The 14,502-nt window shown below is 37.4% G+C and overlaps 1 protein-coding gene across 1 annotated transcript; it reads right to left on the reverse strand.

Moving 5' to 3' along the window:
• Positions 1-12,349: 12,349 nt before the first annotated feature.
• Positions 12,350-14,467, reverse strand: LOC106879794 (N(6)-adenosine-methyltransferase catalytic subunit METTL3). Its single transcript, XM_014929498.3, has one exon. The coding sequence runs from the start codon at positions 14,331-14,333 to the stop codon at positions 12,675-12,677; it is 1,659 nt and encodes a 552-aa protein (XP_014784984.1). The 5' UTR covers positions 14,334-14,467; the 3' UTR covers positions 12,350-12,674.
• Between the last annotated feature and the right edge of the window lie 35 nt (positions 14,468-14,502).

Consider the following 14,502-nt stretch of genomic DNA (forward strand, 5'->3'; position numbering starts at 1 on the left):
ATAGATAGATAGATAACTAGAAAGATAGATAGATAGATAGACAGACAAATAGATAGATAGATAAACACACGTGTGCTTATGTATGTATGTATGTCTACCTGTCCCTCTGTCTGTTTGTATGTATGTATGTATGACATGTCACACATATATCCTCTGAATACGGTTTGAATATATTTTTGAAAATGAAGTTTATTGGCATATGTAATTGATGCTCTAGACAAAAATATAGTAAAAAAAATTTCTTCTGATAGAAATCCCTGGCAAAGACAAAGAACTGTAGTCTGAACTTGGCTTGGTATATTCCTCTGAGAATAAATATTATATTGTATAATATGAGAAAGAAATCAAATGACCAGAGCTTCTCTCAGCTTGGCAACACAACAAGAAGTGTTTTATTTGTTTGGTATATATTATATCTCTTGTAATATGTGTGTTGGCTTGTTACACAATTTTGTTGGAATTCAAACAATTAGGTTTCTAGAAGTATGTGCCCCAAAATGCCAACAAAAAAAAAAGGGTTATCTGCCAATTTTTCTTGCCCATCATTTAATATTAATAACATTTTGGTGCGAATGGTAAGTGAAATGGCAGTGGTGGGGATACGAGGGCAGGCAGGAGATGTGTGTGTGTGTGTGTGGCGCTGTGGTGAGGGTTCTTTGGAGTTTTGTTTGTTTGTTTTTATCATCATCTATCAGCCATAAGTTTGTTTCATAATTACTTTAATTATTAATCTGAATGATCAAAACAGAAAATGATATAAAGAAGTGGAATTTTACTTAATCTGAGAACAATCACTGTATGTATGTGTGTGTGTGTGTGTGTGTATGTAACCCATGCCAGCAGGGAAAATAGATGTTAATGATGATGATAATGATGATTCATATATACTATATATATATTACATATGATATAGATAGATATATTATGTATATAATATATATTATCATATATATATCATCATCATCAACATCATCATCGTTTAACGTCCGCTTTCCATGCTAGCATGGGCTGGACGATTTGACTGAGGACTGGTGAAACCAGATGGCAACACCAGGCTCCAATCTGATTTGGCAAAGTTTCTACAGCTGGATGCCCTTCCTAACGCCAACCACTCAGAGAGTGTAGTGGGTGCTTTTACATGCCACCGGCCAGTCAGGCGGTACTGGCAATGGCCACGCTCAAAATGGTGTATTTTATGTGCCACCCGCACAAGAGCCAGTCCAGGGGCACTGGCAACGATCTCGCTCGAAAATCCTACGAAGGCCAGTCAGGCGGTACTGGCAACGGCCATGCTCAAAATGGTGCATTTTATGTGCCACCCGCACAAGAGCCAGTCCAGGGGCACTGGCAACAACAGATACAGGATGGCCACCACTAACACCAACACAGACATCACTAAAATAATTCTACTAAATATTGGAGGGCTGTTGCACAGCAACTGTAAGACAAAGTCTCGTCTCTGAGACTGCATGCAATCAAGTTCTATGCATAGCGCTTATGGAACTGCATCTTAGGCCTGATATAAGGGATGCAGAAATACACATATCACAATATGTTGTAATATGCTCAGATAGAAAAGAAAACTGCCATAATATAATATATATATATATATATATACTAATAATAATAATAATAGGTTCAGGTGTGGCTGTACGGCAAGAAGTTTGTTTTCCAACCATACACTTCTGGGTTCTAAACCACTGCAAGGCATCTTAGGCAAGTGTCTTCTACTATATCCTGACTAACAATAAAGAAGTGCTATTGAACCAGTGCAAGTGTTATCATTATTATTGATTCAATGACCCTCCCAAGGCACAAAAAGATCACACACCATTATTTTTTGAACAAATATCTCAGTCAGTTTTAATTTAGAAAGTCATAGACAAGGTTTTAATTACATAGATAAGTTGTTCAATTTTAATTAACAAACATAGATGTTTTTCTAGACAGACATCTAATTCTGTTTTAATTAACAAACACAAACAAGTTTTATTTTGCACACAGTTAATTAATAAACACAGACAAGATTTACTACAAAGTTATCTTCAATTTTAATTACTAATTCCAGGTAGTTTAAACAACATAGTTAATTCAGTTTTATTTAACGATCACAGATAGTAATTAAAAAAACTGATAGCTAAATCAGTTTTAGTTAACAAACATCAAGAAGGTTTATTACATGTATATCTAACAGAGTTTGTTACACAAATAATTAGTCAAATTTTAATTAATAAAAACAGACAAGGTTTTCCTAGTCAGATAATTATTTCCATTTTAATTAATTAAAACAGATAAGGATTATTATTAGATACATATAAGGCAGTGAGCAGGCAGAATCATTAGCACGCTGGGCAAAATATTTAGCGATATTTTGTCCACCTGGACATTCTGAGTTCAAATTCTGCTGAGGTCGAATTTGCCTTTCATCCTTTCGGGATCAATAAATTAAGTACCAGTGAAACACTAGGGTCGGTGTAATCAACTGGCCCCCTCCCCTCAAATTTCATGCCTTGTATCTTAAGCAGAAAAGCTTATTAGGTATGTATCTGTTTTAATTAACCCTTCGTTGGCTGGCAAAGTTGGAATTACACAAAGGACCATTGGGGTCCCAAATGACCCCCTTATATTTTTGTGCATTTCTGCCCTATCCATAAAGTAATATTTGTTTAATCTTGTATATATGTGTGAGTGCATGATACAGAACAAGAAATTTAGCACTTTATAGGAATATATTTGTAATTATTAACATTTAATGGAGGGAAATTAAGATATAATTTATTGACTGAAAAAACCTTTATTGAAAGAAATCAACATTCTTTATGGTTTTATAAACTAAACTTATAACACTAAATATAAAATAAAACAAGATTATTTAGTATATCGATTCATACCAGTACAAATATGAAGAAAATTGACTTCAGCCTGGCCAGCTCCTATCAAACTGTCCAACCCATGTCTGTATTTGTCTGTATTGTGGGTGATACTCATGTGAAACACCTATGCTGAACTATTGAGAAATCTGCAGTTACTCTATCCAGATTACAAGTTCAGGTTTATACCTGTAATTATTGGGGCTCTGGGATATGTAACACACTGCCTAAATGCCAATCTTGAGAAATTACACTTCTCAAAACCAGAAAGGAGAAAGCTAATTCAAAGACCAAAATCCAGTCTGTCACTGGGACTGTAAAACTTTCCAGAAGTTTATCATTTAAATATATATGAGCATGTCTAGATATGCAACTGTATACATGAGAATAAATAGATAAAACATACAAATCTGTACATACATACATACACAAATACAATGTTGTTGATGTCGAAATTCCAATGAAGGAACCTTGGATCTAGGTTAGAAACCGGCTCTTTATTGTCCAGAAATCTTGAAATAAAACTAAACGGCATACATACACGCGCACACACATACACACATACATACATGCAAACACGAGTGCATCAACATACGTTAAGTATATGGAAATAACGTTTTTCTCCATCTTCTTTTCAACTAGTAAAAAGTCTTGTCACTTTGTTAGCAACCAGCTAGAACTCTCTAAAAAAAAAAGAACTTAGATACAACTCAAAGAAAAACGTATTTATTCTCCAAGAGATTACCTCTCTCATTTATCTTCCTATCACAAAAATCATTGAGCTTCTGTATCAACCCAATCTTTCTCTAAGGGTTAATTAATTAATGAATACAGAAGGAATGGTATACCACACAGATAACTAATTAACTAGTACAGATTTATTTAATGAACACAGATGAAGCCTTATTTTACAGATAACTAATTTAAGTAGATCAGTTTTAATTAACAAGCCAAACAGTTTTTGTTGTCTCAGCTTTACGAAGAGAGGAGACAGGATGTTTAGTGTAATTTGCATCATGTTGCTGATTAATTGAGAAAAACACAACACAAACCATTTGTTTTAAAATCAGTGTTAAAGAAATAATGTAATATAAGTTTTACATAGATAGAGAGAGAGAGGGGGGGAGAAAGAGAAAGAGAGAGACACTGACCCACACAAGCATGGGAAAATGGATGTTATGATGATGAAGACAATGTTGGTGGTGGTGGTAGTGGTGATGATGATGACGACAGCGACAACGATGTTGATGATGGTGATGATGACAATGATAATGATAATGATGACAACGACGATGATGATGATGATAAAACGATGATTATAACATAATAATGAATTCATTGTGTACAGTGTTACAAAAAAGTAACCAAATCTGCATCAACAATTTACAGAATATGCTGAGGAAGAGAACAGCGAATAAGTCTTTAAGAGAAAAAGAAACAGAGGTGTATGGGGGGTGGGGCGGGGCACAGGTGCACAGTTTGGCGATTTGCGGAGACATGGAAGTTCACCCCTCCGTTCTTCCCCACCCACCCCTTCTCTCCCTCAACATGATCTAACCATATCATTACAGACCTTACCGGTTCTTTCTCGCTGACAGCTGTGTAAATTTATTACCCAGGCAGACAGATTGGAACGAGAAAGAAAGAAAGAAGGAAAGAAAGAAAGAAAGAACAAGTTTCTTTGGAAACCTGATTATTGTCAGCCAAAATTACAAGATACCAAATCAAACATCTTGAGAAATTCTTGGATGCTCTGCCAACTTATTAATTTATTGCAATTTGAAAAAAACCCTTCGTTTTCAATCATTCATTCGTTCGTTCATAAATGAGAAATATCGAACGAAAGTTAAAAGTAACGAAAGAAAAGCCAGCATTTCTCTTTCACTTCATATATTTCTTTCCTTCGTTCCTTCTTTCTTTCTTTCTTTTATGCTTCTTCCTTTCTTCCTCCCTCCCGTCCTTTCTTCTTTTCTTTCTTTCTTCCTTTCCTTCTTTCTTTCTTTCTTTCATGCTTTTTTCTTTCTGTCTTTCTTCCTCCCTTTCGTTCTTTCTTCTTTCCTTTCCTTTCTTCCTTCCTTCCTTTCTTTCTTTATTTTTCCTTTGTTCCTTGTCTTTCCTTCTTTGCTTTCTTTATCAATTCCCAATTCCTTACATAGAATCATGCAACATCACGGAGGAGGAGGATGATGATGATGAGGATGAGGATGAGGAATTGTGTTATATTTATGCATTTCTGAAGTGTAGCAGAAACATAAATGAAACAGTACTGTTTCTACTTCGTGGATTTTCACCTATCGCAGAGGGTTTTCTCCTCTAGGCGCAAGGCCCAACATTTTGGGGGAAGGAGCCAGTCGATTAGATTCTTTAAAGAATGATCGCCGTCCCTCTGTGCTTCCTCGTTGTCAAAGGCATAACTCACTTTCTGCCCATGACCTCCCAGATGGCCTACAGATCTGTATGGTTAGAAGCGTAGGTGACAGATGAAAGTTGTAAGTTAATGTCCACTTGCAACTGGTTAGGTCTACACACATCGCCACTTTTCCATCACCGTGGGATTTTCAGTTGACAGCATGAGGAGACCATAAAGAGACGTCTGTACATCATTGGATGATAGTGGTAAATGCTTCTAGGACACGAGAACCACTCTCCGAGTCGCTGCGATTTCTGAAGCGAGATGACCAGTAATCTTCATAAAACTGCAGTACTTTGAACTCAGGAAATAAAATTTGCATTAATAATAACGATTTCTGGAACAGGTACAAGGTCATAAATTTGAAGAACGGTTATGGTCGTATCTATGGAGTCCAGTACCTGAGACTGTAGAACTTTTATTTTATAAAATCCCCGATAGAATAGCAAGGTTGTGTGGCAACGATGTTTCAACTTAGAACGTACAGGGACATAACTAAATACGCTCCACCACCGAAAACTATTGTCTGTGCTGCAATACGTAAAGGGAAATAACTGTGTCAGACATACATTTATATCCAACGTTCAAGAACCAGAGAAATAATTGTCTCATTAATATTGGTTTATTCTAAGGTGGCGAGATGGCAGAAACGTTAGCACGCCGGGCGAAATGCTATGCGGTATTTCGTCTGCCGTTACGTTCTGAGTTCAAATTCCGCCGATGTCGACTTTGCCTTTCATCTTTTCGGGGTCGATAAATTAAGAACCAGTTACGCACTGGGTCGATCTAATCGACTTAATCCCGTTGTCTGTCCTTGTTTGTCCCCTATATGTTTAGGCCCTTGTGGGCAATAAAGAAATAAGAAACGTTAGGATGCCGAGCGGAATGCTTAGCGGTATTTCGTCTGCCGCTACGTTCTGAGTTCAAATTCCGCCGAGGTCAACTTTGCCTTCCATCCTTTCGGGGTGGATAAATTAAGTACCAGTTGCGTACTGGAGTCGATCTAATCGATTGGCCGCCTCCTCCAAAATTTCGGGCCTTGTGCCTGGAGTAGAAAACAAATATTCTTTCACATGTTTCAAGTCATTGACACGTTGTAAATCTATAACCTAACGACGTCAAAGTCTTTTACACTTTTCAGTCACTGGATTGCGGCCATGCTGAAGCATCGCCTTGAATAATTTAGTGGTTTCTAAAGTTTGGTACTTAATCTATCGATCAGTTTTGTGGAACTGCTAAGTTACGAGGAGGTGAACAAATCAACACCGATTATCAGGTAGTAGAGATACAACACATTCATTCATATATATAAAAATTTATTTATGAGGGTAGAAATTGATATTAATCAATTTGAACCAGTGGTCTAGCATATTAAAAAAAAAAATCCGAAGATTAAAATTATATTACATACAAAAATAAGAGGGATGACCAGCAAAAGTGGACTCCTATATGCTAGAAATAGATGCCGAATCATCTAACCACGAAAAAAATATATGTTCTCAATAAAAATTCAGCGGCACAACAGACTGTAAAAGGGCAAGACAAATGAAAAAACACTAAATAAAAACGATTAACCTACGCACCATGGTTTCACCTGTTAAAATTTACACAAGTAAATATCTGCAGGATCGTCAGCGTAGTCTGTCGATCTGCAGTTAATAAATTTTTGCAGCTAATTTACCGGTTTGAGAAACATTATTGTATAAAAATTTATTTATGAGGATAGAAATTGATATTAATCAATTTGAACCAGTGGTCTAGCATATTAAAAAAATCCGAAGAGTGAAGAAATAATATATTGAGCGTGTTTATTTAGCAAAAAAAAAAAAATTATAATAATAAAGACCATCCCGAAATACAACAATATATATATTTAAAGAAAGAAAGACCTATGTTTTTTGACCAGTGGTTTTTATGAACTTCTGTAAGTTTGGTGAGCAGAGACGGATTTACCTATGGAAGTCTGCTGTTATTACGTGTACCTTGAGGGAAGTACAGGACCTTCTAATATAACTTTAAATGATGTTAAAGTATCTTAAAGTTTTTTTGTCATCCGATATATTTTAGCCGATGGACTATTATAGTATTTAATTTTACTTCATTTTATCTTATTCTACTTTGCTTTATTTGTCTATTTTGAATTTTTAATCGCTTAATTTTATTCGAATTGAAATTATAAAAATATATATATATATATATATATATATATATATAGTGTTATATTTTTAACTCAAATTTGATTTATTTGTATGTTATTAGTAGAAAATATATATGTAACGATAAAGTTTTTAGCTGAAGTCGAGGGTCACTACTTGTACGATAATAATTTGTTTGTAGCGATGATAATTTTGTGTAGTTACCAATTGTAACGGTTGTAAGACGAACGTAGAACAAAAATCTTTCAAGTTGTTCCTCACTAGATTTTGATGTAAGGGAAATAACTCTGAAATGTAAAAATTTTGTTTTACTCGTTACGCTTCGTTATAATATTTTAAATTATTATTATTATTGGAGCGGCGAGCTGGCAGAATCACGAGTAGGCCGGACAAAATGCTTAGCAGCGTTTTTTCCAGATTTGTGTTCTGAGTTCCAATTCCGCTGAGGTTGATACTGCTTTCCATTCTTTACGAGTCGTTAAAATATGTACCAGTTGTGTACTGGGGTCGATGTAATCGACTTACCCTCTCCCCTAAAATTTCTGGCCTTGTGCCAAAATTTGAAACCGTTGTTATCATTTGGGCGGCAAAAGCTGGCAGGATAGTGACCACCAGTCTTGGAGCGTCTGTGCTTTGGAATAAACATGGCTTTCCCTCTTGAAAGAAAGACGCTGCTTGTATGATGGTGATGCTCGTTTACAACCACATCATGGTGTCCAACCGAAAGATACACATAAACACACATATACAATCACACGGGAAAATATACTGATAATAGCTTCTTTCAATTTCCGTCAATCAAATCCATTCATGGTGGATTTTAGTCAACCCAGGGTTACAGGAAAAGACACTCTAAGTAGTACACGGTAGAATCAAACCTGACCACTAGCGTAGGTGGGGGTCGGCCGGCACTTTTGGGTCTGCTGTAGGCAATGTGTTTTTTGTGGGGTCTGGGGCAGCACACACTCTAGCTACGCTAGTGAACCTGACACTATGTGGTTGGAAGCAGGTGTTTTAACTGCACCACCAAAAGCATGGCTGGTGTGTTTAAGAACTGTTTCCAATTGTGAGGTTCTTAGTTCAATCCCACAGCATGTCACTTTGATTACGTGTCTTCTGCCAAATTCCTCAGATCAATCCAAATTTTGTGACTGAAACTGTGTAGAAACACGTTTCTTGGACTGAATCTGTGTTGGGTGGGGTGGGGGCAGCTGACTTAATGCGTGGTCTGGTTTAATAATACTCCCCCATTTGGCCCTGGGGTACTGAGTTCACTTAATGGCAAACAATCAAACGAAATGTTCAGTTCGAGGAGAATTCAATGTAGTTTCAAATTCCAGCAACCCATAGGACCTTCTTTTATTCTTCATTCCTCCAACCCCCACCTGCAACAAAAACTCAGGAATCAGTAACATGCGCTGCATCATGTCCTATTGTTGTTTTTGTTTCTTCCCGCAAGCTGCTAGAATGAGAATAGCCTAGGCAAAGTTCAGAGTGCTCCTATCTCTGCTGGTGACAAAGGGCCTCTCGCTCAGAGTAAAAGGTAGACTGTATGACACATGTGTGCGAACAGCCATGCTACATGGCAGTGAAACATGGGCTGTGACTGTTGAGGACATGCGTAAGCTTGCAAGAAATGACGCTAGTATGCTCCGCTGGATGTGTAATGTCAGTGTGCATACACAACAGGGTGGAAGCACTCTCAGAGAAAAGTTGGACATTAGAAGCATCAGATGTGGTGTGCAAGAAAGACGACTGCGCTGGTAGAGTCATGTGTTGTGTATGGATGAGGACAGCTGTGTGAAAACGTGTCACACCCTAACATGGCCACAATTTATATTTATACTCTATGACAGTTGCTAGAGGTAGTGTTGTTGTCACTTTCAAGCTAGTTTCTGCAGAGTCCTTTCATTGCTATTGGTAACCTTGTTGATGACATATCCTGCCTGTCTCCTAGATGTGGAAATAATGAAGAACTTCCTAGAATATCATAGTTGAGATTCACCTTTTTGATGCTACAGGTGTATTGAAATACATTGCATTCATTTGAATTAATTTTGAAAAGTTATGAAGAATTTAACAAAATAACTTCTTCATCGTTAACCTAGTGATTGGTACAAATTAACATGAAAATTTGATAAAAGGTTTTAATGAAGAAAATATTAAAGAATTTAGTAAAATAACCTGTTGAAGTGCACTGTTTTTGTTTAAATTAATTTTCAAAATAATGAAGAATTTAGAAAAATAATTGTTGTTGTTAATCCTTTTGTTACCAGAGTTCTACTGGGATATACTGCTTTTGTTTAAATTCATCATCATCATCATTTAATGTTCGTTGTCCATGCTGGCATGGGTTGGATGCTTTGACTGGGCTGACATGATGGAAGGCCGTACCAGGGTCCAGCCTGATTTGGCATGGTTTTCTACAGCTGGATGCCCTTCTTAATGCCAACCACACCGAGAGTGTAATGGGTGCTTTTACCTGCCGCCGGAACAGGTGCAATTTGCGTGACACTGGGGTGCATTTATGTGCCAATTTGCGTAACACTGGTATCAGCTGTGACTGCGATTTTGCTCAGCTTGGTGGGTCTTCTTCTCAAGCACGACACAATGCCAAAAGTTTTGGTCATTGCCTCCATGAGGCCCAACACTCGAAAGGAATTTGGTGCTAAAAAGATTCTCTTGCTTTCCTGTCATAGAGACCCCTTCATTGACTTGGTTATCTACCCTGTTGTTACCGCTGCTGTTTTTGTTAATACTCTCACATGAGAAATCACAAGGAGACCCACAAACACCACTGGTATGAAATCATAAGGGAGCACCTAAGAAATACATAATTTATTTCATAAATACACAGGCTAACTCAAACGAAATTCCAAGCTTAGTGGCATTAATATATTGTCTCAAATCTACGCATAGACAAAGGATAAAAATTCCTTCCCAAGTCATGTAGACCAGGGGTTTTCAAACTGTGGTCCGCGGACCACAGGGGGTCCGTACACAGCAAATACTTTTTATGGGCAATTTGATTTTATATATGTTTTTTAATCGAAATCTTTTAATTGACAATAAACCTATTTGTTAAATACTGTTAAATAAATAAATGTAAAAATGTTATTTTAAGCAAATATTTATGTATAAATTTCATAAGCGTTTATAAGGGGGTCCTTAAGGTAAAGCCTGAAATATAAAGGGGTCTGCAAGTCAAAAAGTTTGAAAACCCCTGATGTAGACCAATGCTCTGTGACCTTTTTTTACTTGTGGTGCACTTACATTCTTTCCAAAATTCAGTGGCACACCTGAACCGAAAATATAACTACCATAAATCCTCGAGTATAATCTGCACTTTTCCCCAAAATTTAAAGGTCAAAATTTCTAGTGCGTACTATATATGAGGTTAAAAACGAAAAAATATTTTCTAAGCAAAATTTTCTAAGTGATAAATATGTAAAAGCAATTTACTTAATATTTATTTTTCACTGACGTTATTACTGTTATTTCTTTATTTTCTGCAAAGAAAGTGAACAAAAAAGCTATACGTTTGCATTATGTTATATATACAATAACAATAAAGGACGTTACCATATATATGTTTACAAACCAAGGACGTTATATAAACCTCCTTGACTCAAGTAAGAGAAGGGGTGCGTATTATACACAAGGTTTAGGTTTTTCAAAGGTACAGCCCCCTAAAAATCCCCTGTGTATTATACTCAATTATTTACGGTAAATGTATAGGGGAAAAAAATTATATTCAAGTTACACTGTGGCACACCTAGCATCAACTCGTGGCACACCAGTGTGCTGGAGCATACTGGTTGTGGGGCACTGATATAGACTTTTAAGGGCAGGCTTCCCGGTTTCTGAGGTGTATATATTTTCCCCTCACCCCTGAATGGGACACCAGTCTGTCACAGGATTACTAATTTTGACCAGCTGAGTGGACTGGAGTCACATGAAATTAAGCATTTTGCTCAAGAACACAATGTGTCGTCTGGTTCAAGAATTGAAATCACAACAGACACACGTCTTTTAAATGTATACATACAGACATTTAGAAAGCGAGTGGGTGTATGTAAAATTATACACATGTACAACTACTGTGCGAGTCTCTACATAGTTGCTATAGTTTAACCCCAGACGAGTCCTGATCAACTAGACCAATGATCAGAAACATACCAGCCGTGACCAACCTGTCTTTTTTTTCCTGTGCTGGGGACCCAGCACCGCATTATCTAGCAAGTTATTTTCTAAGACAGTAGGTTGTGATTCAAGGGAGCTAGGCTGCTGTTTCTAGCAGATCGAAAGTCCCCGTAGAAGTTCTCACGTTAGCTTGATCTCACGCAGGCGTTTTATCTGCTGAAAACAGCAGTTAAATCTCCATTTGTGCCATAGTCTTACAAAAACATAGCAACACTGAACCGTGTGTTAGACAAACAATAATAATAATAATAATACTATATTATATGCACAAGGGGTAAAATTTTAGGGGAGGCGGTTAGTCGTTCAAATTGGTACCAGTATTTATTTGGTACATACTTTATCGACTCCGAAAGGATGAACAGCAAAGCTGACCTCGGGGGTATTTAAACACAGAACATAAAGTGTCGAAAGAAATGCTGCTAAGTATTTTGTCTGGCGCGGGAACCATTCTGCCAATTCACCGGAACCACTGTCAATAGACCTGTTTGTTGTATCAGGTTCACCTGAAGCTAAATAACACACGCGCGCGCAATCTGTTTGTTAAGGTGACAATTCCAGAATGTAAAGGAAATCATTATTAATACATAAAAACCGTGATTATTGTTGATAAAACATGGTGAGGGTGATGTATATTAACAACCAGAATCTATATTTGATTTTAGATTAGGATATTAAAAAAAAAAACAAATAGAAAATGAGAAATACATACGTAATAGCAAAAACAAAGAATAAAGGATTTTATATAGAATTTCGGAAATAATGGAATTCCTCGGAAATCCGAAGAGGGCCGTCTTATGTATATAAGAGTATGAAGAGCTACCTGAGTTTCATTGATAATCAGTTTTGCAGACTGAGTAGCAAAACGTTGATTCTTCAAATAGAATTATATATTGGCATGATAGACAATCAATAGTTTTGAAATGAAATGAATGAACTCCCTATTTCACCCTCTCTCTCTCTCTCTCTCACAGATGCACACAACCCCTCTCACTCTCTCATTCTTTCTCCTGTCACCTTTTAGTAAACAAACAGATGTTATTTTGGAGGTTCCATACAGTTTCCATTGGGGTAGCGTTTTTGAAAACTTGTCACAACATCGGGGTCTTTAAGCCGTACTCCATCCACTTGGTTCCCTAAGGTAATCCAGTTTGGTTGTACATTGTGTGGTCGTCCAAACAGTTCGACTTTCCTAGTTCCAGGTGAAAGTCGCTCTATAATGCCGTAGATTTCGTCCGGCTTATGACTCGTAGCTCGAACTTCTGCGACGATCACATCACAGTCGAGGCCTCTGTTCACGCCTTTTGGGTCACCTTTCACTCCAACAAGGCAGTGTTCTTTGCCGTGGTTTAACCAATGGCCAGTACGTCCAGTTCTTATGATTCTCTGAAGTTGGTTCGTTTTCACCCAGATTAATTCGTCAACTCTTTTGTAACCCCACAGCTCTAGACATTCTCTTCCCAGCTCCATAGCTCTGCCCGTTACCCACAGAAACAGGAAACCGTCGTCTTGAAGATTAGGTACATCCAATTTTCTCATTTCATCGTCACTCATGGTTCCATAAGGTAACTCCATGTGAATATCCCAGGGTGGATCGGCCATAACAACAGCACATTTCCCCAGAACGGACATATCGAAATATCGCAAATCACACTGTACCCACTGAGGCGGAAACATGGTCACGGTGCCATCTTTTATTCCAGTCTTTTTACTTACCGACAGTTCTTTTTTCAATAAAGCTAGTTGGTTTTTTTTCTCAGGGTAGTCTATCTCGTAGTGTACATACTTGCAAGTATCCATATGAAAACAAGTATTAAGAAACGAACAATCACCAAGCGATTCATCTGTGTGTTTATGAATGATTTTTCTAAAATGAAGTCTTTTACAAGGTTCAGATACCTGGTTAGTTTTCATACATTCGTCTTTCGTTCCATATTGGCAAAATTCCTGCAGCTGAGCACCGCCCTGAGAACTAAACTTCTCAACAAGAAATTGTTCTTTGGCTGTAGGTTTGCTAAGTAATTGTAAGATTTCTTCCTGTACTTTCTTATGCTCTCTTTCTTTCGCTGATTGCATGGAAAGTAAACTTTCGATGCTGTCATCGGGCTGGTTCAATGAAGACGATGATGATTTGAGGTGTTTCGCTGAATTTTCCGAACTGTCTTGATCATCGTTTTCCCTCTTTCTTTTGTTTGATGAATTTTCAGAAGTGTTCGTAACAGCACTGAGTTTACTCAGATCAAGAGAGGTTACGGTAATGTGGCTTTGATCTTTAGATTCTTTCGAAACGATGCTAAGTAACTGCTGACTGGACAATTGTTGTAACAGATCCTCAATGACGATCAGTTTCACTTCTCTGCCTAACATCTTCGAAGTGTGTTCAGTGATTTGAGTGGCATTACAAGGTATGTCTAGATTTATATCACACAACACAAGCAATAGCTTCTTTTTAATTTCGGCATCGACTTTAATGTGTTCGGTTTTAACAGAGCTATCCGGAGCAAGGGTAGGCGACGGTACACGCGGTGTTTGACTCTGAGTAATGCCAGTGGCCGACAAAGAGCCCGAACTGGACGACTCGGCATTTGTTATCTCAGCAACCATCCCTTCTCTTTTTCGTTTCCTTTCTAAGAGTTTGGCTCTCATGCTGCTCTGCTTTGTTTTCGCAGCTTGAATATCACTCCACGTATCAGACATTGTTGATAGTGAATCTAATGCAAAATATATATGTAAATATATCGACTTTACCTTGTGAACAACACCGTCTATGGCCGGCGAAAGAGAAAGGAAAGCCACAAGGCGGGCATTAAATTGATTAGTGGAACTCTCCTGTTAAGAAGTTACAAATACAGCAGACGAGTACCTT

Source organism: Octopus bimaculoides, chromosome 19 (genome assembly GCF_046866305.1).
Source record: "Octopus bimaculoides isolate indiv1 chromosome 19, ASM4686630v1, whole genome shotgun sequence".
Taxonomy (NCBI): Eukaryota; Metazoa; Mollusca; class Cephalopoda; order Octopoda; family Octopodidae; genus Octopus; species Octopus bimaculoides.